The sequence below is a fragment of the Canis lupus genome, chromosome 20, assembly GCF_003254725.2.
Source record: "Canis lupus dingo isolate Sandy chromosome 20, ASM325472v2, whole genome shotgun sequence".
NCBI lineage: Eukaryota > Metazoa > Chordata > Mammalia > Carnivora > Canidae > Canis > Canis lupus.
The window spans coordinates 19,353,862-19,379,295 of record NC_064262.1 but is presented as its reverse complement, the minus strand read 5'-3'; the positions used below and the strand labels follow the sequence as shown (position 1 = coordinate 19,379,295).

Genomic DNA, 25,434 nt, shown 5'->3' with positions numbered 1-25,434 from the left:
TGAGGAAGTTGGGGCATTTTGATATTAATCATTTACCAATGTTCACACAGCTAGGAGGTGATAAGCCAGAAATTAAACCCAGATCTGTTTGATGTTAGACCCTTTTCTTTTAAGCAGTACACCATTCCATTTTATCATATTCAATTATTGGATATTGTATGTGTATACGCATTAGTCAAGGTTCTGTGGAGAAACAGAAACAATATGGTTGTGTGTGTGTGTGTGTGTGTGTGTGTGTGTGTGTGTTCATTTAATATAATGAATTGGTTTGCAATAATTGGTGATTATGGAGGCGAAAGGCCCCAAAATCTGCAGGGTCAATCTGCAAGCTGGAGACCCAGGAAAGCCAATAGTTTAATTCCAGTCTGAGTCTGAAGGCCCAGGAGAGCCAGTGTTGTAATTCTAGTTCAAAGGCCAGTAGACCTGAGACCCGGAAAGAGTCAGTGTTTCAGCTTGAATCCAAAGGCAGGAAAAAAAGCCAATGACCCAGTTAAAAAACCATAGGGGCAGGAAGAATTTTCTTTTACTTGGTGGGGTAGGAGGGAGGGAGGGAGGTGTTAGCTTTTTGTTCTATTCAGGCTCTCAACTGATTGGATGAGGCCCACTTACATTAGGGAGGGCAGTCTGCTTTACAGTCTACTGGTTTAAATCCAAAAACACTCAGAAGGGCAGCCCGGGTAGTTCAGCAGTTTAGCGCCGCCTTCAGCCCAGGGCCTGATCCTGGAGACCCAGGATTGAGTCCTGTGTCAGGCTTCCTGCATGGAGCCTGCTTCTCCCTCTGTCTGTGTCTCTGCCTCTCTCTATGTATCTCATGAATGAATAAATAAATTTTTAAAAAATCTTAAAAAAGACTCTTCTAAAACAAAACAAAACACAAAACGGAATAACATTGACTGAATATCTGGGCACTCTGTGGCCCAGACAAGGTTGACATGCAAAATGAATGATCACAGCGTATATACATATATGAGAGAAAGAGAAAGAGAGGAAGAGCCTAGGCTAAAAAAAAAGTGGACTTTGATAGCAAGAATTGATTGGAACCTATCTAGCCCTGCCTGAGGGAGAGAGGGACATGCAATTTCTTGCCTGTACTGGAAGACTGTACCCTCACATAGGATGATGGGATTGTGTTTCTAAACAACACCCACAGTCAGGATGAACTTTCTCTCAGATTACTCATTGGCTTGGGCTCCACGGGGCACCATCCTGCCTCCTGTGTGAGTTTGGTAAGGGCCAATCAGACCCCTTCTTGTAGTCATCTTTGGGGGTCTCTGGTCACCACATCCCCTACTTTTCTGGGAATTCTCCATTGCCTGGCCCTGCTGCCCTACATTCATGGTCAAAGCATTCAGGTTTACACCAGGAGAACCTACATTCCAGGCCACAGCTGAGTGGGTACTTGGCCCAAGTCGGATTGTGACTGGGAGATACTGGTCAGTCATCTTAGCGAGTCCTTGGAAATAAGAGCATCTTTTTGAGAGCAGTAAACACTGATTCAGAGAGATAAGGAGAGAAAAAGATGTGCAGAGCTGAAGAAGAGCACGTCTCATGGGTGTGGTGGGGAGTCTTGGATCCCATAAAATACCCTTCTCTCTTAATAAATTCCCCTTTTCTTTCACACAATTAGAAGCAAACTCCTGTCATCACAGTCCACCTTAATTAAGTCATCCACCCAGGCAGCCCTTACTACGCTTTGCCAGCCTCCTCTCCTGTCGGGACTCTTCAGCCCAACACGGCTGCCATCAACAATCACATCCCTCATGGTACCAGAGAAAACAACCCAGGGTCTTTCCTTTTTTTTTTTTTTTTTTAACCCAGGGTCTTTCCAAGCAGACCTTTTGCTACCCTTATTTTCAATAAGACAAAATAAAAACCTGTTAGCTCTTGAAAGTGTCTAGAAAAAAGTTAACCCTGGTGATATGTGAAGCTACCCACGTATTTAGAAAAATGTATTCACCTTCATTTGTCCGTATTCCTACCTCAGCTTCATCTTAATATCTGCCGTGGGGTACAAATGAGGACTAAAAGGCATGAATAAAAGGTCATGAAAATCAAAGCACCTCCATGGCTTTTTATACTGGTATTTTAACCTGCCCTATTCCCTGTTCTCCAACCCTTGCAGATGCGGTATGGCTTTTCCAGACTTTTCCAGAACCCTCTGTACTCATCCCTTTCCACAGACTCATCTCAGAGGGATGGCCAAACTCCAGTAATTCTCTGTGGGGTTATAAGAACATCCTTGCACATTTTCTCTGACATAGACGTTTTCTTCCTCCCATTTTGCTGTCTCCTTCTTCCACTTCCTACCGTGAATCTATCTTCTCAAGTTCAGCTTTTTCTCTCCTGCATACACTCAAAGCAATGGGCCAGTCCTCCTGCATGTTCATGTTTGCTTAAAGTCCATCATTTCCCCAGTACCTAGGCGGGCATCAAGGACTGTTTGCTTGGTTAATACCACTCTCTCTGCCTGGAAGCTTCTTCCCTATTGGTGGGAATCTTTCACAACCTTTAGGTGAGGCCCTTTTAAAAGGCATCTTCTATCCCTGCCTGGAGGAAATTTCACAGCCCTTACACCACCTGATTTGCATACTTGCCTTTTACTTTGCCCCAAAGTCTGGGCTCACACCTTATCTCTCTGGGCAGTTTGCTATCTCCTTGAGGGCAAGAAAGATTTCTTTCTTTTTTCTTTTTTAAAAGATCTTATTTATTTATTCATGAGAGACATAAAGAGAGAGGCAGAGACCTAGGCAGAGGGAGAGAGGTAGGCTTCCTGCAGGGAAGGGAGCCTGATGCAAGACTCGATCTCAGGACCCTGGGATCATGACCTGAGCTGAAAGCAGATGCTTAACCACTGAGCCACCCAGGTGTCCCGGGATTGAATTTATGACTCTTTAGAAGCCATCTAGTTCATTCTGGTTTCAAAGCTTGTGTATCTGTGGCTTTTCTGTTTTCAAACTTCTCTCCACTTCAATTGGCTACCTTCCACTCATAATTCAGGTCTCAGCTTAAACACTAGTTCCTCCTGGGATACTTTCCCTTATTCCCTTAGCCTGTCACTGTTTTGTGTACTTTACCTCCTATCACAGACTTTCTCCCACATTTGGAAGTCAAGACATCTCCAAGTGAGGGGAACCACTGATGAAAAGGGGCAAAGCAAAATGAAAGAAATTAGCATGGTATGTTCTCTAACCAAGACAACTTTTTGTGATAATGGGATTTTCTTTAGTTTTTAAAAAAGATTTGAGAGTATGTGTGTGTACAGGGGGAGGGGCAGAGGGAAAGGGAAAGAATCTCAAGCAGACTCCCTGCTGAGCGCCGAGCCCTAGGACCCAGAGCTCCATCTCACCATCATGAGATCGTGACCTGAGCCCAAATCAAGAGTCAGCTGCTTAACCAACTGAGCCACCCAGGCGCCCTGATAATGGGATCTTCTTGATCTGTGCTGCATAATACAGAAACCACTAGCCACATGTGTCTACTAAGCTCTTGAAATGTGGGTAGTGTGACTGAGAAATGAATTTTATTGAGAAACTCAAGAACTGAATTTTAGATTAAAAAAAAAATTAATTAATTAAAATGTAAATACCCACACCTGGCTAGTAGTAACTATATTGTCTCACACAGGTCTTATAAAAGAGAGACCTGCCTGAACAGAGGACAGGGTGGTAGAGAGAAGGGGAGGCTAGGCTTTGCTATCTAGAGAACAGGCCAAAAAAAAAGAGAATAGGCCCCTTCAGACTAGAAGGGACCCGATAAAAACTAAATCTAGCGCGTGGTAACTGTGTATATTTGATGATGCCACCCTCATACATTCCCCTGCAAGGCTATTTAGGTAGATGCTCTGAACAATGAAAGGGTCTAAAGACACAAGGGACTGGTTCTCTGATGGCAAAATGAGAAGTATTTTGGGTTTGGGGAGCTTTTGCCTACATCTGCCACCCAGGGTCAGGGTCAGAGCCATTATCTTTAAGAGGGTCAGCAGTTCTAAGGGCTGTGTCCAAATCTGTACCTTCTAAGACAAGTCAAAAATAGCCTTCTTTCCACCCTCCCTTCTTCCCTCTTCCCCTTCCTTTGGTGGCTTTGTGCTAGGCTTTCAGAAGACAAGGTGGAACACAATTCAGCATCTTTTCCCTGAAAAGCTCAGAGATCAGTGAAGGTAGTAACAATGACCACGCTGGCCGGGAGCCAGATGTTCTGGGTTCTGGTTGCCCTCTGGCCAGGCTAGCTTTCTACATCTCAGCTTTCCCATTTGAGAAATGTCAGGGTTGGAGAGGACTTCTGAGGTCCCGCCCTCCCTAACTTCCTGGGTGCTTATGTAATGCAACCCAAATCACGAAGACAATAAAAACAGCAGCCACGTTAACCAAGGGCTTGCGAGTTCCAGGCACCGTGCTCAGGGCTTCATGTTCACCGTTTCACTCAAGCCTCGGGGGTGTTTCACAATCCCTCCTTTTGTAGGTGAAGAAACTGAGGCTCTGAGAGTTTAAATAACCGGGGGGGGGGGGGGGCAGGGTCCCACGGGAAGCAGTAGAAGTGGGCTTTGAATCCAGGTGGTCCCAGTCCCTAAATGCTTAATCTCTTTGTTGTATGCATTGCCTTTCTTCAAGGTGGGTCAGTGCCGCGCGTTGGGTTCCGGCAGGGAGGTATTCTTGGTACGATTATTAATAACACTGAAGGGTTTTTTTTTTTTTTTAAATCTATTCATTCATGATAGACATGGAGGGGGGTGCAGAGACACAGGCAGAGGGAGAAGCAGGCTCCTTGCAGGGAGCCAGATGCGGGTCTTGATCCCAGGTCTCCAGCATCACGCCCCGGGGCCAAAGGCAGGCGCTAAACCTATGAGCCACCCGAGCTGCCCCCTGAAGGTCTTTTTTTTTTTTTCTTTTAAGATTTGTTTATTTATTTATGATAGACAGAGAGAGAGGCAGAGACACAGGAGGAGGGAGAAGCAGGCTCCACGCAGGGAGTCCGACGCGGGACTCGATCCCGGGACTCCAGGATCGCGCCCTGGGCCAAAGGCAGGCGCTCAACCGCTGCGCCCCCCGGGCTGCCCCCCGGAGGGGGGTCCTGTTTGAACGCACCTTCTGACGGCTGTGTGCACCCAGTCACCTAAATCTCCGAGCACCTGCACGCGGAGGTCGACACTCATTGCACGGACAGGGAGAGTAGGTAAGGCTCAGAGAGGCTCCGCAAATTGCTCAGCATCACGCCGCCATAGCAACCGGCAGGGACTCGCGTTCAGGGAGCCGGCCCGCGCCCGCCCGCCCGCGGGGCCGCGAGCTCAGCCCGGGCTCGCCGGGGGTCGCCCCCAGGGGGCGGGCGGGGCGGCGCGGGCCCGCGGGCGCTCCGGGGCTGCCTCGGCCGCGCACGCGCTCTCGGGCTCCGGGCCGGGGCGCGCGGCGGGCGCGAGGACGGCGGCGGGGAGCGTGCGCGCCGTGACGTGCCGGGCGCCATGTTGGAGGGCTGGTGGTAGCGGCTCGGGGAGGTGCTCGCTCGCTCGGTCTCGCTCTCTCGCTCGCTTCCCCCGGCTCCCTTCGGTGCCCCCCCCGGTCGCCTGCGTGCCGGAGTGTGTGCGAGGGAGGGGGAGGGCGTCGGGGGGGTGGGGGGAGGCGTTCCGGTCCCCGGGAGACCCGCGGAGGGAGGCGGAGGCTGCGAGGGACTCCGGGAAGCCATGGACGTCGAGAGGCTGCAGGAGGCGCTGAAAGGTGGGGGTAGCTGCCCCCTCTCCCTTGCTCCGCACCCTCCGCGGCCCCCCGGTCCTCTCTTCCAGGGCCGGGGGGCCCCGAGGCCCCGGCCGGGGGGGGGGGGCGCCTCCGCGGTTCCCATCCCCCTCCCACCTCCCCAGGGGCGGGGAGCCCTGTGGGCAGCTCCCTCCCGCCCCGCTCTGGGCTTTGTGTCGGCCGCCGGCGTCTGGGCTGGGGGAGGGGAGCCGGGGAGGCTCCGGCAGGGGCCCCAGCGTCCCGCCCACCCTTCCGGGGAGACGCCGTGTGCCCGCAGCCCCCTTACCGGCAGGCTCCGTGTTCCGTCAGGCCCCCGCACGCCGGGCGTCGGGTTGGGAGGAAAAGTGGAAGGTTTGGGGTGAGGGGGGTGGGGTGCGAGGGAGAGGGCGGCCGAGCAACTTTAAAGTGTCTCAGGAAGTCTTTTTTCAGCGCTTCTGAAGTCCTTCCTGCACGCGCCCTAATTCCGAGGGGGTCGCCTTGGCGGCTCTCGGTCGCCCGCCTTCCACGCAACAGGCTTGGGAACGCCGTGGTTCCCAAACTTAGAGTCGCGTGTGGTTTTTCCAGCGTTTTCACCACAAGGCATGTCGACACGCGAAGTCCTGTGGAAAACGGCTGCACGAGGTAGCTGCAGGCCAAGACGATGAGCAGTTTGCGGGGCTTTTTCCGTGGGGCCTCAGATCTGTATTTTAATCAGCGGCCCAGAGGCTTCTGTTGGTGTTCCCCTGGACCGCACTTTGAGAAACAGCGCCTCAAGGATGATTTATGGAGCAGCTGAGTGCCCCCTTTAGGAGGATTCTTGTTCACAGTGTGGAGAGAGACCATTGTTGGGAGTAGAACTTGGGAGAATCAGAAGTGAATATTTTGGTTGAGAGAGGCTGGACTCTCTTTTTTTTTTTTTTTTTTTTTTAAATAGCTGCTTAATATTTCAGGAAGGACTTGGAGAAAAGTTTGTTTGTATAGTGTATTGGAAGTGGTTGATGGACTTTGAACATACCGACTGACAATTTTTCTTTCTTATTTAGATTTTGAGAAGAGGGGAAAAAAGGAAGTTTGTCCTGTCCTGGATCAGTTTCTTTGTCATGTAGCCAAGACTGGAGAGACAATGTGAGTTGAAAACATGCCTTGGTTGTTACGCTCCTAGGTTATCATTCAGAATTGGTTGGGGGGGGGGGGGGGGGGAAGGATATTTCAGAAGAAATATCGGCGGAAGAGCTGAATTTCAGAAGAGGTGAATAATCTATGTACAGCTGTACATAGATTGGGTTTTAAAAATTTGTTAACATTTTCTTTGCATCTCTGCTTTTGTAGATTTAGAATTTGTCTTGAAGAGCTAGAGAAAAGAATGCCTATCCTGTTAGGACCCTTTTTGGCCCTAACAAGCTTATTTCCAGAATTTTGTGGCTTTGATTTCTGTCTCAAAAATTTTTTTTTTGTTGGTGGTATTTTCTCATATTGTCCTGTATCCAACCTTTTGTTGTCATATTTATGTATGTGGGTGTTTGAAGTGTCACTTCTATTTATTCTCTTGAGGATTTAGGGTGATTATCTGACAAATTCCAGATGCTACAGTTTTGACTGTCCTGTAAACTTTCTAGGATAGCTAACTTGTTACATATGCTCAGCATTTTATTAGGCTTGTTTCCAAATGTTGTGAATCTGAAACTTACACTATGAAGTTAGGATTGTTTTCATAAGGACCATTCCAGTTCATTGTGTGTGTAGTTTGTGTGGCAGGAGTTGTTTTTGCCATCACTAAGTCAATTTGTAGAAAGCAGTGCATATTTGGTGACTTCCTTGTACTCTTTGTAGGGGGGTGGGAGCAAGAAAGGATAAAGGTTTCTCTGGGTGCAGTGTTACTAAATGAGCTTTCTTTTGGCTCCCCTGGGTCTTGTCTATTTTTAATATTCTTTTTGAGTTCTTCAGTGAGTGTAAGCTTCAGCAAGTGATGTATACTTTCTTTGGCTTTATTAGTAGATGTTCATTTCTGACAAGATTTGCTTGTGGTTGTAGTATATGTAGCCTTTTAATAACTAGCCCAATTATAGAAAGGAAAAAGACCCTCTGATTTAGTAGTCATGTAGATAAGCTGCTTTATTAAAATTACCAGTCCACTTAAGAATGTGTCTTGATGCGTTCAATCTTATATTTTTATTTATTCCACTTAAAAAGAGGAACTCTTTAGGGAAGAAGTCCTATTGCCTCTGAATTACAGTCTCTTAGAACATCTTGATTTTAAAAATTGATGCAACATAATTAACTGGTATTTATGTAGATAAGCGTAAAATGACTAGTTGCCAGCTTTCAGAAATAATCCCTAAATCATAAATTTTTAGATTGCCATTATTTCTTTCCGGTTGTTAGCTGGTCCAAACTTAACCCCCTACAATACCAAGATACCAAGAGGAGAAGCTTTTTACTTTCAGAGTTTTGATACAAAAGATTATATCAAACTATTTGGAGATAGATACTTAAAACCTCTTCTCCTTATCAGGTTTGTATATAAACTGTCTTTTGATAAACCTATGTTGACTGTAAATAGTTGAAAACTTCTGAAAGAAAACTTCTTACCCTGTCAGACTGGATCACCATGTGGCTAGGAAAGTTTAACCTGGTTTTTGGGGGTAATTATTTTGTCTTGATAGGGGTCTTTTTTTTTTTTTTTTTAAGTATTTTTTTTCAATTTTTATTTATTTATGATAGTCACAGAGAGAGAGAGAGAGAGAGAGAGAGGCAGAGACACAGGCCGAGAGAGAAGCAGGCTCCATGCACCGGGAGCCCGATGTGGGATTCGATCCCAGGTCTCCAGGATTGCGCCCTGGGCCAAAGGCAGGCGCCAAACCGCTGCGCCACCCAGGGATCCCTTGATAGGGGTCTTAAGTTCCGCCACCCCCTTTAAACTCCTCCCATTTTTTTACATTTACTAATAGCATTTTGTATTAAAATGGTGATATTAGATTCTTCATATTTGGAAAGTATTTTTAAATTTGTCATAAAGCAGCTGGTGTTCACACATTTAATTTTAATCTTTGTTTTTAATCAACATGAACGTGCTTTTTTTTTTTTTTTTTTTTTTTAATTTATTTATTTGACAGCACAAGCAGGGGGAGCAGCAGACTTCCCTCAGAGCAGAGAGCCCAGTGGGCGGAACTCCATCCCAGAACCCTGTGATCATGACTTAAGTGAAGGCAGACTCTTAACTGACTGAGCCACCCGGGAACCCCTAGCATGCCCTCTGATTCTGAAATCTGAAAAATTGCTGTCATCCATTTATGGTTAAACTGAGCTTTGTCTAACTTCTAGACAAAGATTTTAACAAAATGTAAAGAACAGCAGATCATATCTCTCTGGTGTTTTAGGAGGGATGGGTTGCTTGAGATAATTCCAGTTTTTATTTTCATTGATACATTACAGCAAGTAATCATTAACAGAAGAAATATGTGGACTTTATTTATGGATAAAGATCAGGGATTGCTTAGGCTATTTATTTTTCATTAAAAAAACCCCTCAATTTGACACTTTTGTAGAATTACAGTGTAGGTTTTTACTAGCAGGAGGTTGTAGGAGAATTTAAAGAGTACTGGAACACTTTTCTTTTCTGGTCTATTAAAAATTACCTGTCAACATCTAATATAGGAAGTGGGGAAAGATGCCAAGATATGGCATACTAAACTGTAATGAAGACAGAGATTATCTATCTAAACCAATTCCCAAATTTGTTGTGTTTGGCTACTTCAAAAAATTATTTTTATGTTGAAAAGGTTACTTTGTCCTGAAAATGGGACATTGCCTTAAACACTTTACTGAAAGTAACAGTTTGTAACTTAATGCCAAGTATATATTATGTGTTGTATAAACAGAAACATATGTGGTGGGTTTCTTTTTTTTTTTTTTAGGATTTTATTTATTCATGAGACCTGGAGGGGGGTTGGGTGGGGGGCAGGCAGAAGGAGAAGCGACCCTCCGAGGAGCAGGAACCTGATGGGGACTTGATCCCAGAACCCCAAAGGCTGATTGATGCTTAACCACCCAGGCGCCCCATGTGGGGGTTTCAATCATGAATTTTAACATTTGATGGTGTTCAGTTGTGGATTTAAACCAATTCAATGAGTCTTAGTTGCAGTTACTCTTTTTTGGTAATCATATTGTCTCATGTTTGACCTGTGGGAGCCTCTTTCATTTGATTCCAGAGTCCTTTTGACTTGATCCTTGGTATTAGTAGTCTTTGATAGTATCAGTAGTCTCTGGTATTAGAATATGGCCTAAGCTCCTTCTAGCCCAGACCCAGAATCAGCCCTTCTCAAGAAGCTATGCCTTTAGTAGGAAATGGTGTTTATGGACTAGAGATGCTTATTATTACTGAGTTGGTCATTGTTTCCAGCCTTTTCAGTGGACAGAACTAATAAAATACTTTGTGATTCATACTGATGCTTCCGATTCAGAATCAGGACTACGGTGTTTTACTTCTTCCACCCCAGCAGTTCTGGTTCTCAGGGACACAGTGGAAAAGTCTAGTAATAATACCAACATCACCAGGGTAATAATTACTAAGAACATAAAAAATTGTTTATAATTTGTTAGCCCCAATTTGTTAGCCCCCATTTAAGCCAATTTGTTAGAAAAGTAGTTGTATCTGCACTACCTGACTATATAGCTGTTACATAATCTCTTAACCATCATTTAAGTTTACTTTTACGGTGGCTCTATATCAGCTACTCACCACTTCATCTTTGCATGTCTTCAGTATTTATTTTGTCCTGAATTCTTTTGCCTTTTTTTTGTTTTGTAAATAAAGGTTTTTTTTGTATATTTGTTTATTGGAGTTCGATTTGCCAACATATAGCATAACACCCAGTGCTCATCCTGTGCCCCCTCAGTGCCTGTCATCCAGTCACCCTATCCCCCCCGCCTACCTCCCTTTCCACTACCCCTTGTTTGTTTCCCAGACTTAGGAGTCTCTCATGTTGTGTCACCCTCACTGATATTTCCCACTCATTTTCTTTCCTTTCCCCTTTATTCCCTTTCACTATTTATTATAGTCCCCAAAGGAATGAGACCATATAATATTTGTCTTTGAATTCTTTTTCCTTATTTCTGTTTTTTAAATTTTTTTTTAAGATTTTATTTTATTAGAGACTTGGGGGGTGGGGGGGGGGGCACAGGGAGAGGGAGAAGCAGGCTCCATGCAGGGAGCCTGATGTGGGACTCGATCCTGGGTCTCCAGGATCATGCCCTGGGCTGAAGATGGCGCTAAACTGCTAAGCCACTGGGGCTGCCCTATTCCTGTTTTTTTTTTTTTTTTTAAACAGCTTTGTTGAGGTATAATTGACATGTAGTAAACTTCATTTATTAAAAACATCGTTTACTGAATTCTGACATCTACATTCGAATTTTGACCACACTCAAGATTGTGAACATATATATCCATTCATTATTCCCAGAACTTTGCTCATGCACCTTTGTAATTTTCCTTCTCTGGGTGTGGTCCTCTCCACTCAGGCAGCTAATCATCCACTTTTCGTCACTTCAGTTTAGTTTACTTGTTCTAGAGTTTTATATAAATGAAATTATACAGTTTGTAGTCTTTGGATTCTTTTACTCAGCATAATTGAGGTCTATGTTCAGGTATCAGGAAATCATTCCTTTTTATTTCTGACTAGTATTATATGGATATAATATATATCCATATAATGGATATATATATATATATATAATGGATTTATATATATCCTACAGTTTTTTAATAGATTCACTTGTTGATGGGAACTTGGATTATTTTTGTTTTTTTCTGTTATCAAAACTGCTATGAACATTTGTGTACAAGTCTTTGTATAGACATAGGCATTCTTTTTTTCTTGAGTAAAAACCTGGGAGTGCTGGATCATATGGTAGGTGTTGTGTTTAAGTTCTTGAGAAACTGCCAGACTTTCCAGAGTGATTGTACCAGTTTGCATTCCCACCAGTATTATGGAGTTAAGGTTCTCCACATCCTTTCCAGTGATTAGTATGGTCCTTCTTTTTTTGTTTTAGTCTTTCTGATAGGCACATGTTGCAAAGTGGTTTTAATTTGTATTTCCCTAATGACTAATCATATTGAGCATCTTTTCATGTGTTTATTTGCTATTTGTGTATCATCTTTGGTAAAATGGTTCTTCAAGTGTTTCCCCATTTGAAATTTGAGTTGTTTTCTTACTGGTTTTTGAGAGTTCTTTGTGTGTTACAAACACAAGGCCTTTATGTGACATATGATTTGCATATACTTTCAACAACTGCTTTTCTTTTTATTCTCTTGATAGTGCCTTTCAAGGTGAAATTTTTAATTCTGTTTTGATTTTTAAAAATTTCTTTGAACTCTGTGATATCTGTTATGTTCACTTGTTTTCATGTACTTTCTAGTTTAGTCTGTCTCCTAATTTATTAAATTTCTAATCATTTGCTATATTTGTTTTCTAAGTTTCTCTAATTCTGACTTGTATCATTTTTCTCCGTGTCTTTAGCTCATTTTGGAATAGTATACAGTTTTGATTTGTTTTTGGACAGATCTTTCTAGCTTCTTTCATTGTCTGTAGGGATGTTTGCTCTGCTTCTTACTCTTTTTTTCTTATAATTAACTTTGTGCTGGGTTTGACCTTGATACTTTTCTCTTGGACATTTTTACATGATACTAGTTTTCCTGACCTTTTTTTTTTTCTGACCTTTCAGGAGGAAATATGGTTCAGATTAGCTTTCCTAACTTCACAGAGCTCTCTGATTGTTTTGCAAAGTGTTGAAGAACATGGAGCTTGCTTTCTGAAATTTCCAGGTTCTCTGTTGCACTCTGGCTCTTATTTGGACCCTGTCTTTCCTTTATCTTTATTGTCCTCTTTTCTGCATACTGGGGTCATCTCTGGAGGGTCACGTTCAGGAGCACATTGGAGCAATATTGCAGCTCTCCTTCAGCTCCCACGATGGGGTCCCTTTGGTTCATTCACTAATGGGGTGGGCAGACCCATTCAGTTTTAGCTGCTGTTCTCAGATTGACCTGTCATGATTTCTAGTGAATGCTTGTTGGTAGTTTTGTGGTTGTTCTATTCCTAAGCCCTTCAGGTGCACCATTACTTCTCTCTGCTTTCTCTTGTTTAGAACCTAATAAGGTACAGGTCATGCGACTGTCATTTTTTCTTATCCTTTTATTCTTTGCGATTGGTGAGGTTCGCTACCTTCTCAGCTAGCTTTTTTTTTTTTTTCAGGTAGTTTTATTGTAAATGTTTTTGTTTGTTGGTTTTTGCTTTTGCTGTCTAGTTATGTCTAATATATGGGGTTTTGGAGAGGTAGAAAATTATAGTACCACTCACCCTCTCACAATTACACTTATAAAAATTGTTGTTTCTTCATCTATAAAATGGAAATAATAGTAGTATCTTGTAGTATAAGTGGTTAATACATGGAAAACTTAGCTCATCACTTGGTAAACAGAGTCAGTGCTCAATAAATAATAGTTATTGTGTTGAGAGTGCTTATGTTGAGTTTGCTTCCCCACCCCCCTACCGGCCCTCTGCAGTTTCAAGTTTTTTGTGTTGAGCAATTTTGACTTAAGTAAGAAAATAAAAGTTAGGTTACTTAAAAGTAGTTACCAACAGCTGAGACCTCATGATTGTAAATAAAATCTCCTTAAGTGAATGAGGTTATTAGATCTTTCTTCTGTGGGTTGCTTGAGAGAATTTTGTTTTGTCAACATAGTATTTACTAAACATTGTTTCTAAAATATCAGTCTCCTAGAGTGCCTGGGTGAGCAGCCAATCCTTGGTTTCAGCTCAGGGTATGATCTCAGTACTGAGATCAAGCCTGGAGTTGGGCCTCTGCTTGGGATTCTCTCTCCCTCTGCCCCTCCTACTCATGCCTGTGCACCTGTGCGTGCTCAATCAAGTAAGCATATAAATCTTTTTTAGAAAAAGAAAAGTCAATCTCTTATACTGCCTTCATAATTTTTGCCATATCCTTGTATATATAATTATTCATTTAGTACTCTAGTTTGGCTTACTTTTTTTCAAGAGAAAAATATGGAAGTTAATCCTTCATTTTACTCCTCCACAAACATATAATCACTATGTTAATTTTTTCCCCTTGAGAGAAACAAAATCTGAAACCACTGGTTTGTTGCATTACTTACATCTTTCTAAGTCACTTTTTTTTTTTTTTAAGATTTTTATTTATTTATTCATGATAGAGAGAGAGGCAGAGACACAGGCAGAGGGAGAAGCAGGCTCCATGCCAGGAGCCCGACGTGGGACTCGATCCTGGGAGTCCAGGATCCTGCCCTGGGCCAAAGGCAGGCGCTAAACCACTGAGCCACCCAGGGATCCCCTCTAAGTCACTTTAAAATCTATAAATACTCAAATATGTATTTTTTTTTTTTAGACATAGGCAGAGGGAGAAGCAGGCTCCTCTTAGGGAGCCCGATGCGGGACTCGATCCCAGAACTCCGGGATCCAAAGATAGATGCTTGACCGCTGAGCCACCCAGGCGTCCCTAAAATATGTACTTAATATGAATTTTCCATGTGCCATGTAAAGTCCTGTCATGTATATAGAGGAAGCACAGTAGATCTTCAGTAAATATTAGTTACGTGGATGTCCTTTTGTTTCAAATATCAACAACTGCAGTGATTAAGGTATAGACATGAAGAAAACTGTAGTCATTTTCATTTGTTTCATCACATCATGCTATAAACCTGATGTGTTGTGTATACTGCACAAAATCTATTGATTGATGCATTGGAAGCTAGGCATGCCAACTTTGTTTTCTGAGTAGAGTTAACTTTAAATTTTCAATCTCTTTGGTGTGCGAGTGAGCTCATATTTTCCATGTTGAGCCCAGATTTTTACTAGTAGTTGGCTAGTCCCATAATTTCATGAGAGTTAGCATGTGGTAATATCATTCTTGGAAGGAGCATGGCTTGAATTCAGAATTTAGCTTGGCGACTTCCCTGCGTGAATTTGAGCACGTTAATTGTGAGCTTGTTTCCTCACCATATAGTTGCCTTGGCTCTTGTGAGGACTCAAATAAATGATAAAGGATGTAGCTATAAATATTAGAATTTGGTGTAAAAATAGAATGGTCTATATGTTGGGCATAAACAGTGAATTTGGCTTAAGAAACAAGTCTGAGGGCCCCCGCCGCGGGTCGCAGCAGCTCGGGCGGCGGGAGGAGCGTCAGCGGCCCAGGCAGCCCAGCTTCGCGGAGGCTCTCGGCGCGCGGCGGCCCGCAGGCACCCGGCACGCGCCCGCCCCGCCGCCACGATGCCCAAGAGGAAGGTCAGCTCGGCCGAGGGCGCGGCCAAGGAGGAGCCCAAGAGGAGGTCGGCGAGGTTGTCCGCTAAACCTGCTCCCGCAAAAGTGGAAACGAAGCCAAAAAAGGCGGCGGGAAAGGATAAATCTTCAGACAAAAAAGTGCAAACAAAGGGGAAAAGGGGAGCAAAGGGAAAACAGGCTGAAGTGGCTAACCAAGAAACGAAAGAAGACTTACCTGCAGAAAACGGAGAAACCAAGAACGAGGAGAGTCCAGCCTCTGATGAAGCAGGAGAGAAAGAAGCCAAGTCTGATTAATACCATATACCATGTCTTATCAGTGGTCCCTGTCTCCCTTCTTGTACAATCCAGAGGAATATTTTTATCAACTATTTTGTAAATGCAAGTTTTTTAGTAGCTCTAGAAACATTTTTAAGAAGGAGGGAATCCCACCTCATCCCATTTTTTAAGTGTAAATGCTTTTTTTTAAGAGGTGAAATCATTTGCTGGTTGTTTATTTTTTGGTACAACCAGAAAATAGTGGGATATTGAATGTGGGAGGCTTTGATTGTCTTGGGTGTCAGCTCAACATTCCATAGACGGGGTAGTTTTTATATCCTATAATACCAAGCATACTAAATGGCAATTTGGAGTCAGTCGTGCATTTAATATGTCTTGAACATTTTAAATTTCTTCTATTCCCATGTTGTTTTTGGTAGAATTGTTTCCTAAAGAAAACCACTCCTAGATCTTGGCTCTCCTTGTCAGAATTCTTGTGCACTCTGTAACATCTTGGTTGTGGTAGTCCAGTTTTTCTAGTAACTGTTAATGTGCTGTGCAAGACTGAAAATTTGAATATGTAGTGTATATGATATTAAATTGTGAATTAATGGGACTTAACAAAGTAACAGTGTATCAGCATTTGAAGATATTGGTACCTGATATACTGTTAAGGAAAATTTGCCTCCAAATTTTAAGCTGGAAGGTCACTGGAATAATTTTTAGAAAAGGATCACAACTACATGATTTTTTAGATTTTCGGTACGTACGTTAAGAATTGTGTACAAATTGAAATGTCTGAACTGATCCTCAGAAGAACCAATAAAAAATTATGAAAGAAAAAAAAAAAAAAAAAAAAAAAAAAAAAAAAAGAAACAAGTCTGAGGTCTTCATTTTGTGTAAAGAGCTCTGGGTTGAGTCAGGAGAACACAAGACCTGGGTTTGAATTCCTACTTCTATCACTTTGTGACCAAGGCTGACTTCTTTTGTACTTTAATTTCCTCATCTGTAAAATAGGACTAATGAAATAAATTTATCTCAAGGGATGTTGTGGGAATTCAATGAATTTTTATACATCTAAAGTACTTAATACAGTAACTGGCACACAGTGAACATCCCCCTCTCATTCCCACCCCCTAAATGAAAGGAAGCTGCTGTAACTAATTATTTTATTTTCCATTATTTAAGTCAGTTAAATTACTATGGGATACAAGTTTGCTCAGATACTAAGTGAGGGGCTTTTAATAGATAATTTCCTCAGGTTCCTCAGCTTGGAAAGCTTATAGGACTCTGTGTTGTGGCAGTAGTTACCTGGGGATAGTATTGCAGCAGTAGTGATTAAGGGTGGAGAATGGGGCACAGTGATGGTGGTTGATGTTAAAATTTAAAATGTCTGATGATGGTGAAAGATGAACTTTTGGGAGTATGTTGCAGAGGTGAATGGTTTGGAGACCAAAAAAGAAAAAGAAAAAAGAATTAGTTGTGTATATTTGGATGAGAAAGACCAGTCATTGTTTGTTACCTCTTAATTCATTGGAACCACAAAGAGGTTCACAGAATGCCATTCTTAGTGTCACCTGTATACACACCTGTGGTTTTTATCTACATCCGTAGATCTTTTTGCCTGCTGAATGATGAATACATAGATTCATAATGCTTATGGACTATTATTAGAAGTCTGTCAAAAACTTCATGTTGCTTCAAAACATATTAGTAAGAAGTTAAGGATTTTATCCAGAATTTACTGTTCTTTCCCTATGTTTTGTGAATTGTAGGTCTTTTACTTTAATGAAATGGGAGCTTGTGAGTGAAAGTGTGTGTGTGTCTGTCTGCATCCTTCTGTCTTTCTGTACCAAAATCAAGATTCAGTGTTAAGAGCAAAAAAACCAAAACAAAAGCCTTAAATGTATTCAGTGACTAAAAGAGTATAGACAGTTGAAGAGGAAAATGTTGGCTGTTATTTCATTTAATACATATGTCTCTGAAAGCATTTTACTTTAAAAATACCCGATGAATCTGAGAAATATATTTTAGATCTTCATTTTTGCCTTCACGGGCCTTCAGATGTATTCAGTTGCTCGTCTTTGCTTTCTCCGGTTTCACCCACAGCAAGCCTGTCTGTATTATCGGGCTGCCTGGGTTTGGCACTGCTTTTGTGGAATCTACCTTGTGTAATAGGCACTTCTGTAAGCACCCTCCAAACTTCATTCCTGCCAAATATGTTGAATATTATTGAGAGATTACACCGTTGACTGCAAAGTGAAAAATAGTTAAGTGTCAAATTAGTAATGATGTAAAATAACAGTATTAGTGCCCCAGTGCTTTTTCAAAATGTGCCAGTAGGTAAGTAGGGCTTTTTTGTTAGTACTTATTAGTGATTTGGGGCACGGGTGGGATAAAAGCTTTGAGAGGTTCTATGGTACAGTGAAGATACTCTTGGAGGTATATTTGTCAGGGTATCTTTCTTGTCTCTGTGCTTATAATTTGCTTGATTTAGAAGATAATATTGGTAAAAATTCTAGTTTCATTATAATTTGTTGGAATGACTTGATGGAACAAGTTAGTTACCTAAGCCCTATTTTCCTCAGCTCCCCAGCTGAAAATGAACAATGCTGAACTTCACAGTCTTTTGAAATAGCAAGCATTCAGTAAATCTTAGATTCTTTATTTTGTTTGTACACTGATATGAAAATAAAAGTTAGCATCAAAAATAACATTTATTTAATACCAGTTTTGATGCTTAAGAGTTTTGCAGCTTACTGAAATTGAAGTCCTAATAATGAAAACAGATTGACCAGTTACAGTGATCTCTGTTTAGGCCCAAGACTTTCTAAATTTCATCAAGCTTCTTTATACTTGTGACTGAGCTACTCATTTTTTTTTTTTTAAGATTTTATTTATTCATGAGAGAGAGAGAGAGGGACAGAGACACAGGCAGAGGGAGAAGCAGGCTCCACGTAGGGAATCCCGACATGGGACTCAATTCTGGGACTCCAGGATCATGCTCTGGGCCGAAGGCAGCGCTAAACCGCTGAGTCACCCGGGCTGCCCCCCCCCTTTATTTATATATATATATATATTAAATTTTATTTATTTATTCATGAGAGAGAGAGAGAGTCATTTTGCTTTCCAGAAGTTTGTTTTAGCTATTTTCCTTCTTCGCTGTAAGTAGATCTGACTTAGACTTTTTAGACCCAGAATACATTTTACTTTCCTGTCTCCCTTTGATTTGTCTAGGCTCCTTGCAGATTCTGGGTATCTCTTAAGTATTATGGACCCTTTAAAAATTTTATTTTCCTAACGTTACTTCTTGATGTATACAAGGCTTCTCAGTACTCCTACATACAGTTTTTATTGGTCTTAAATTTGTGGACCTGAAATTGGGATTTATCTTTAAGGGACTAGAATTTCCACATAGGACTTGTGTTTTGGGCTAAATTGTTTTTTCTTCCTAAAATGCAAACTTTCAGTAGACGCTTATTTTGTGCCAGGCACTGTCAAATGTTTCATATGTGTATCTTAATTTGATCTTTACAACTACTCTCTTAAATAAGTATCTGCTTTTTAAAAAGAAGATACTGAGACTTACCGAACTTAAAAAGTTTTAAGATAGTACATTTGGTGAGTGAATTGGAGTTTAAACTCAGGCATCCTGACTTTAGGTCCTCTTATAACGTGTACTTTTAGATCACTTGGTGTCTTCTCACTTCTTTCCTCTTCACTGAAGCACTCTGAGAATTCTTTTAAAACCTTTAGAATTTGAAAATAGACTTTTGATAGGAATCTGTTAACTAGTTGTTTTGAGATTTTCTTGCTGCTTATCTAATCCTGACTAGATATCTCTGTCCAGCTTTCCTTTCCTGTGGCATACCATCATGTATGACCTGAGAAGGCTTACCTTGTAAGCACTGACACCATAGTTTCCTGGGGATTGTGGCAAGTATTGGGAGGTTGGGTGTGGTAATTCATGATTTAAGAAAAACTGTCAGGAGATATGGAAGAGTCAGTAAGGTAAATTACTGGATATACCCTTAATATTTGTGATTTAGACTATTTTTCAGTAACCTCAAAGGCTGAAAACTTCTAGTAATTGTAATTCAGCAGCATAAATTTGAAGCACATAGTTGTGAGACTGATGCATATTTTGGTTGGAAGTAGGAGTCTAGCTTTCTTTTTAATATATGCCTTTTGAATTTGTTATTCTTAATCAACCAAAAATCTTAACCTCTGAGTATTGGGAGGTAGGTGGTAATATTTCCATTTACAGGTGATGAAACTGGAAAAAAATACTCTACAGAAGGATTTGAAATTTGAGAGGTACAAGCTATTATAAGTACATTTGGGAATTTTGCACTATTGTGTGTGTGTATCTTTAAGAGGGAGGGTGAGGATAGCTTGTTAACTGATGAAATATTTCTATTTAGAATTGTTTGTACTGAAGTGAATTTGATATTTTTGGAGATTGTTTTATTTTGGTCTTATTTTAGGAATATTGTCCTTGGTGACTGCAGGGTGATTTTTGAGATTATAGATGTTTTGCCTCAAAGTAATTATTTGGAGACAGGTCCCACCTTTTCTAGGGACTTGGCATGACAGAGTATTTCTGCAGGGTGTAATCTTGAATGTGGGTAGTATGTAGCCTAGTTTTCTTTTTTCCTCAATAAGTACTGTTTGTGAGTTCAGCGTTTTCCTGTTGATGAGCTGTTGTAAGACAAGTAGTCTTTTTCTTCCTCCTGTATAGATATTGATGGCTCTCTAGTCTTGCCCTGTTTATATTAGAGAGAATTCATGGGGATACCAGTTTTCTTGTAAATTTTGCCTGTGGCATTTGATTTTGCTGTCTTAGTTGCTGTAGGATATGACAGAAATCAATGCCATGGTCAAGATGTAGCCACTTCACATATTAGGTGAGTGAACAGGTGGTAAATTTTAAATACCTGTTTTAAAACTTTGTCTTAATATTGTATGTATCTTGAACATGGAAACTATCATACATACATTTTTTGCTTACGTCCCCATTTCGGTTAAGGAGAAATTTGGTGAGGATAACTGCATATCGAGTTTAATGGACATGAATTAAATAATTATGCCTATACTGTGGAAAAACTCATGTACAAAGATGGAAATTAGTATTGCTTAGATAAGCTTGTCATTAAAAATTTTTTTATTACAGAATACTAAAAAAAAAATCAGACCATACTTTTAACCTGTTTTTTTTTATATTAACATAATTTTTCTGTGTATATAAGTGTATATGTGTTAATTCTTTTTAAAAAAGAGGTATCAAAGTTCTGCAGTTTGCGTTTTGTTAACTTGCTGTATTTGGATATCTTATCAAAACACAAAAATTTGCCTCATTGTTTTTATGGGTTGCATAGTATTCCCTTGTTTGGGGTATATTGTAACTCACTTGCCCTGTCCTCCTTTGATGGTCCTTTAAGTTGTTTGGAATTACAAAACAATTCAAACAGTGCTTAAGTGAGCACAGATTAAAGAATGGGATCTATAGATGGAAGTTTATGTGCATTATTATTTTATGAAATCTTGGCAGCTGGCCTCCCAAAAAGTTTTTTCAACATAACACTTATACCAACAGTGTATGAAAGTTATCTACCCCTGTCAGCACCAAGCATTCTTAGGCTTTTAAATCTAAAAAATCTGATAGATGAAAAATTGTATATCATTTTAATTTGCTTTTATTTTGTGCCTACATCTTTCCATTTGTTTATTAACAATTATAGTTTCTGTTTTCCTCATTTATGAAGTTATGATTTGTTTTTCAGGGTTTTTGCTAGCTTTTTATTGATATAAAGTAGCCTGATGAAATTACTTCTAAATAATTATACTTTTGTGTTAGGAATAATCTGAGTTTAAGACCGCATCAAACAGCAAGTTGTTTAAAAACAATGGCCATGACTATATAGCAAAGAATAGTCTTTGTAATGATTGGATTGAATTTTTGTTTCTGGCATATATGTCTTTTTAGTCACATTCCATAGACAGGTAATCATATTTATCAGTTAAAGAGACTTTAGAGACAAAGTATGAGCTGTGTCTTTAATTTTATGACTGTATTTGAAGTTCTGTCCTTTTGAATTTTTTCTTTGCAATCTGGTTCTGGCCTGTTTCTTTGTAAATAGGCCAAAACAAACCAGTTATTTTAAGTTAAAAAACTACATTTTGCTCTTCAGTTGACTGAATACTGCGAGCACTCTGAGATTGCAGAAATGTCCTGGAGTCCTGATACTCAAGCAGAAGTAATGAAAATAACCACCTACAAAAATAAGCTTACCTTAAGGATTGTACTGTCTTAAATTTAGTTTTGAATAAATACGTTCTTTTATTTAGATGTAAGTAAAATATTTGACCTTACTTGTGCTTATGTAAGCTCATAGGCCTCTGCAGTGATTAAAACTACTTGAAGATGTTTCAGATTTTGAAATGGGAGCTTTTTCTTCAAATTTGCATTTAATTCTCTAACATTGGTCTTCACTTTCCTTTTCAAATATTTACAGCAGTGGTTCTCAAGTAGGGATGACAATGACTAGAGACATTTTTGATTGTTACTAGTAAGGGAATGCTATTGACATCAAATAGGTAGTGGCCAGGGGTGCTGTTGAAGAACCTATGTTGCACAGAATAAATCCCAACAATAGAGTATTATCAGACCCAAGATGTCAATGGTACCAAGATTGAAAGATTTTACTTCATAGGGAAAAGAATACATTAAGCTTTAAAATGTGTCTCATAGTTTATTCTTTGACTTGTGAAATAAAAACAATGATGGGTAGAATCAAGATCTTTAACCACGTCTTCTAGTTTTACCTTTTGGAATTCTATTTGAGAAACTTAGTAAAGTTTAATTTTGAGAGATAAATATTCTTGTCAAAGATTCATAGCCTAATTATAAGTGTATTTCTTGATTTTCAGTAAAGATGGAAGTCTCAGATGTTTGCCTCTTATCAAATAATGCCTAGAAAATTCAGTTGCTTCTTTACTCACACTCAGAACACTTCTAACACATGTGTTAGCTTTCTTCTTCATACCAAGCAATTCTTTGAAACTAGCTAAGTGTCTGTCCTACAGTTCAGTTCAGTTCTGGCACTGTCTACCTCAGGTTAATTTGAGATCTCATAAATTAAGGGCTTACTCTCACAAAACTCTCCCTCCCCCTTCAGATGCCAGTCACACATCCCAGATGTTACCTGTGCTCTGACCAGGCTAAAAAAAACAGAGATTTCTATGACCTGCTCCTTGGGTTCCATTAATTTGTTAGAGTAGCTCACAGAACTCAGGAAAGCTGTTTACATAACTAGATTACTGATTTATTACACTGGATATTGAAGGGTACAATATGAATAGCCAGATGAAAAGATACATAGGGCGAAGCCCAGCAGAATCCTGAACTTAGAAGTTTCAGTCCATGTGGAGTTTGGGGTGCACTACCCTCCCAGCATGTAGCTGCATTCTTGTTCGTGATTCTGGAAGCTCTTTGAATCCCATAGTTTATGGAGGCTTCATCATGTAGGCATGATTGATTATTCACTCCACTTCTAGCCTCTATCTTTCTCTGGAGAATGGGGAGAAGGTGCTGAAAGTTCTAAGCTTCTAATCTTCTCTTGGTCTTTGTGGTGACCAGCCCCCATTCAGGAGCCCATCCAGAGTTGCATCATTAGAACAGAAGCTGTTTTTATCACTCAGGAAATTCCAAAGATTTTAGGAGCTGTCAGGAACTGGGGCCAAAGACTAAATAGTAGAACAGGTGTCCTAGAACCCCTGTTTTCAAGGCTTTCAGGAGCTCTGTGTTAGGAACCAGGAAGAGAGACCATTTTGTGTGTGTGTGTATGTACATGTATATGTCTATATATTATTTCACAAATACATCCATTAGCTAGCTTCATGGGACAAATATTATATACATAGAGGTGAGAGAAGCTTTAATTCGTCATTTCATTAAGAGTACTGGCTTTGTGTGTTAATATTAGCTACTCTGCACGTATTTAACCTATAATTTCCTGTAACTTCTGCTCATTGGTAGCTTGGCAACTGTGATTCAGGGATGAAATCACAGGCCATAACTTGGCTGATATATCAGTGGAACATTAGTGGTGGCAGTGTTGACCACTTCTTCCACCTCCAAAGGAGCTGACTGCCCTAGCCTTGAGAAGTCCCCTGCATACTAACCCTTAAAAGGGAAGGGTTAGATACATTGAGTCTGGAAAGGGTGAGAGAAAGATAAATTAGTTGTTTCTGTCATCTTTAATGTATTCTCTTCATTATCCATGCATTTCATAAACAAGCTGACAAGGTCATAGCAGAAGGTTGCAAGTTCAAAGTGGAGAGGCCTACCAAACCTGCATATTTTAGTGCAATTACTAATAATGCATCATTAAATATGTTACAAAGGGTAACTGGGTGGAACACCAGATGAACAGATGTAGACCAGGACTGTTCTAGTTAGGATGTATGGTCACTCTTTGTTCCTTTTAAAGTCTCCCATGTTAGCATTATGATTTAATATCATTCCTTCTTACACATTTATTCCAGTGAGGCAAATACTTTAAAATTTTATTTTTCCAATATTGTCTTTTGCTACCATTTGTAACTTGCCCAAATTACTTGGATTTTGTTGAATATGCAGTGCTCTTTTTTGATAGTATTAAATTCTAATTGCATCTTTCTTTTGGCTATCCCTGATGTTCTTACTCATGGTATAACATCCACCTGTCTTTGAAGATTGTTCAGATAGTTCCATTCAAATATATAGTAATCTATTGAAAAGCTTTCTTAGACCCCCTTTTCTTAATTGAAACCACCATATTTCTGATATGCATTGATCATGGTTTCTATTGCAGCTCTTTGCTTACTAATCTGTTTCTACGTAAGGTTCCCCAAACTTTGAGGAGGCTGAAATCGTGACATAAAGTAGGAGCTGAATTAAATATGTAAATAGAAGAAAAAGCTAAATCTTGTCTTCCTCTGTTAAAGAAGTATTCCAACTTTAGAAAATAATCGAAACTACTGTGTCCAAATCCTGAGATGTGTATGTGAGAGAGAAGCTTGTTTTCTCTTCCCTTTTAGTTTTCCTTTGTCTAGATTCTATTTATCCTTTGTAAACTTTGTGTCTAAGCCTTCCCAGATTTTCAGACAATATAGTAACTTTGCCTTCATAAAATTTCCATTTGCCATTTCCTATTCTATGTTGGGTATTTTAATACATCTATTATTTCTCCTATCAAGCTAAATTCTTTGGCTTTTGATCTTTATATCCTTCTGTAGTATATGTCACTATTTCTTCAATAGTAGGCTTGCTGTCTTAGATTATAATAATAAAATAGTGTAGATTATGGCTTCAACAGCAGAACTTACGTTCTCACAGGAAGTTGGAGGTCTGAGATCAGGTGCCAACATATTTGGGCTTTGGTGAGGGTTCTCTTCCTGGCTTGCAGAAATCCACCTTCTTGCTCTATCTTTACATGGCAAAGGGAAACGAGAGAAGGAAGGGAAGGGTATGAGAGGTGAAATAGAGAAACAGCAAGCAACACCCCCCCCCCCCGCCCGTCTCCTAATAAGGACATTAATACCATTTTTAGGGACCCACACACATGATCTCATCTATACCTAATTATACCTCCCAAAGACCTCATCTCCAAATACTATAATTTTATGTGTTAAGGCTTCAACATAAAAATTTTGGAGAAACACTTTCAGTCCATCATATTTGCAACTCATCTGTGCAATTAGTACATCTTTCTTTTTATGCCTACTGATTAAATTCAGGTGTGGTTTCAGATATGCAGATATGTTCTTGAAATTTTGATTTCATGGAGTTTCGTGAAGTAAATATTTTAGATGTACCCAGTTTAAAGGAAAATGGGAAAGAGAGGGTCTGGGATTTTTTGAGCCTCCTACATTATAATTCATATTATATGACATTCTGCGTAAGATATGCTGGTGTGAAATTTTTCTGAATGCAAACTTCCTTTTGTTATCTTCCCACCACTTAATTTTTGTGTAATTTCTGATTGTGCTTTGCTTCCTTTCCTTCATTCCTTCACATCTCTATTAAGATGCTAGCAAATATTTATTGAGCCTATATTCTCTGCCAGGTTAGTTGCTGGGAATGGAATGCAGTGGTGAGCAAACAAATCACAGTTGCTTATAGTATTTAT

At 40.4% G+C, this 25,434-nt stretch overlaps 2 protein-coding genes across 3 annotated transcripts in view; both read left to right on the top strand.

The window, feature by feature from the left end:
• Window positions 1-5,440: 5,440 nt before the first annotated feature.
• Window positions 5,441-25,434, top strand: part of PPP4R2 (protein phosphatase 4 regulatory subunit 2) — a 53,178-nt gene continuing 33,184 nt past the window's right edge. Inside the window, exons 1-2 of one of the 2 annotated variants that reach the window (XM_025456586.3) lie at window positions 5,441-5,705; window positions 6,743-6,824. In XM_025456586.3, the coding sequence (XP_025312371.1) occupies window positions 5,672-5,705; window positions 6,743-6,824 (116 nt within the window). In that variant the 5' untranslated portion in view covers window positions 5,441-5,671. Of the gene's footprint in view, window positions 5,706-6,143; window positions 6,342-6,742; window positions 6,825-25,434 lie in introns of those variants that run through there. The other variant, XM_025456584.3, reaches the window with a different exon arrangement.
• LOC112666087 (non-histone chromosomal protein HMG-14) lies at window positions 14,853-16,141 on the top strand. The gene has a single exon (XM_025456589.3). The coding sequence runs from the start codon at window positions 14,996-14,998 to the stop codon at window positions 15,299-15,301; it is 306 nt and encodes a 101-aa protein (XP_025312374.1). The 5' UTR covers window positions 14,853-14,995; the 3' UTR covers window positions 15,302-16,141.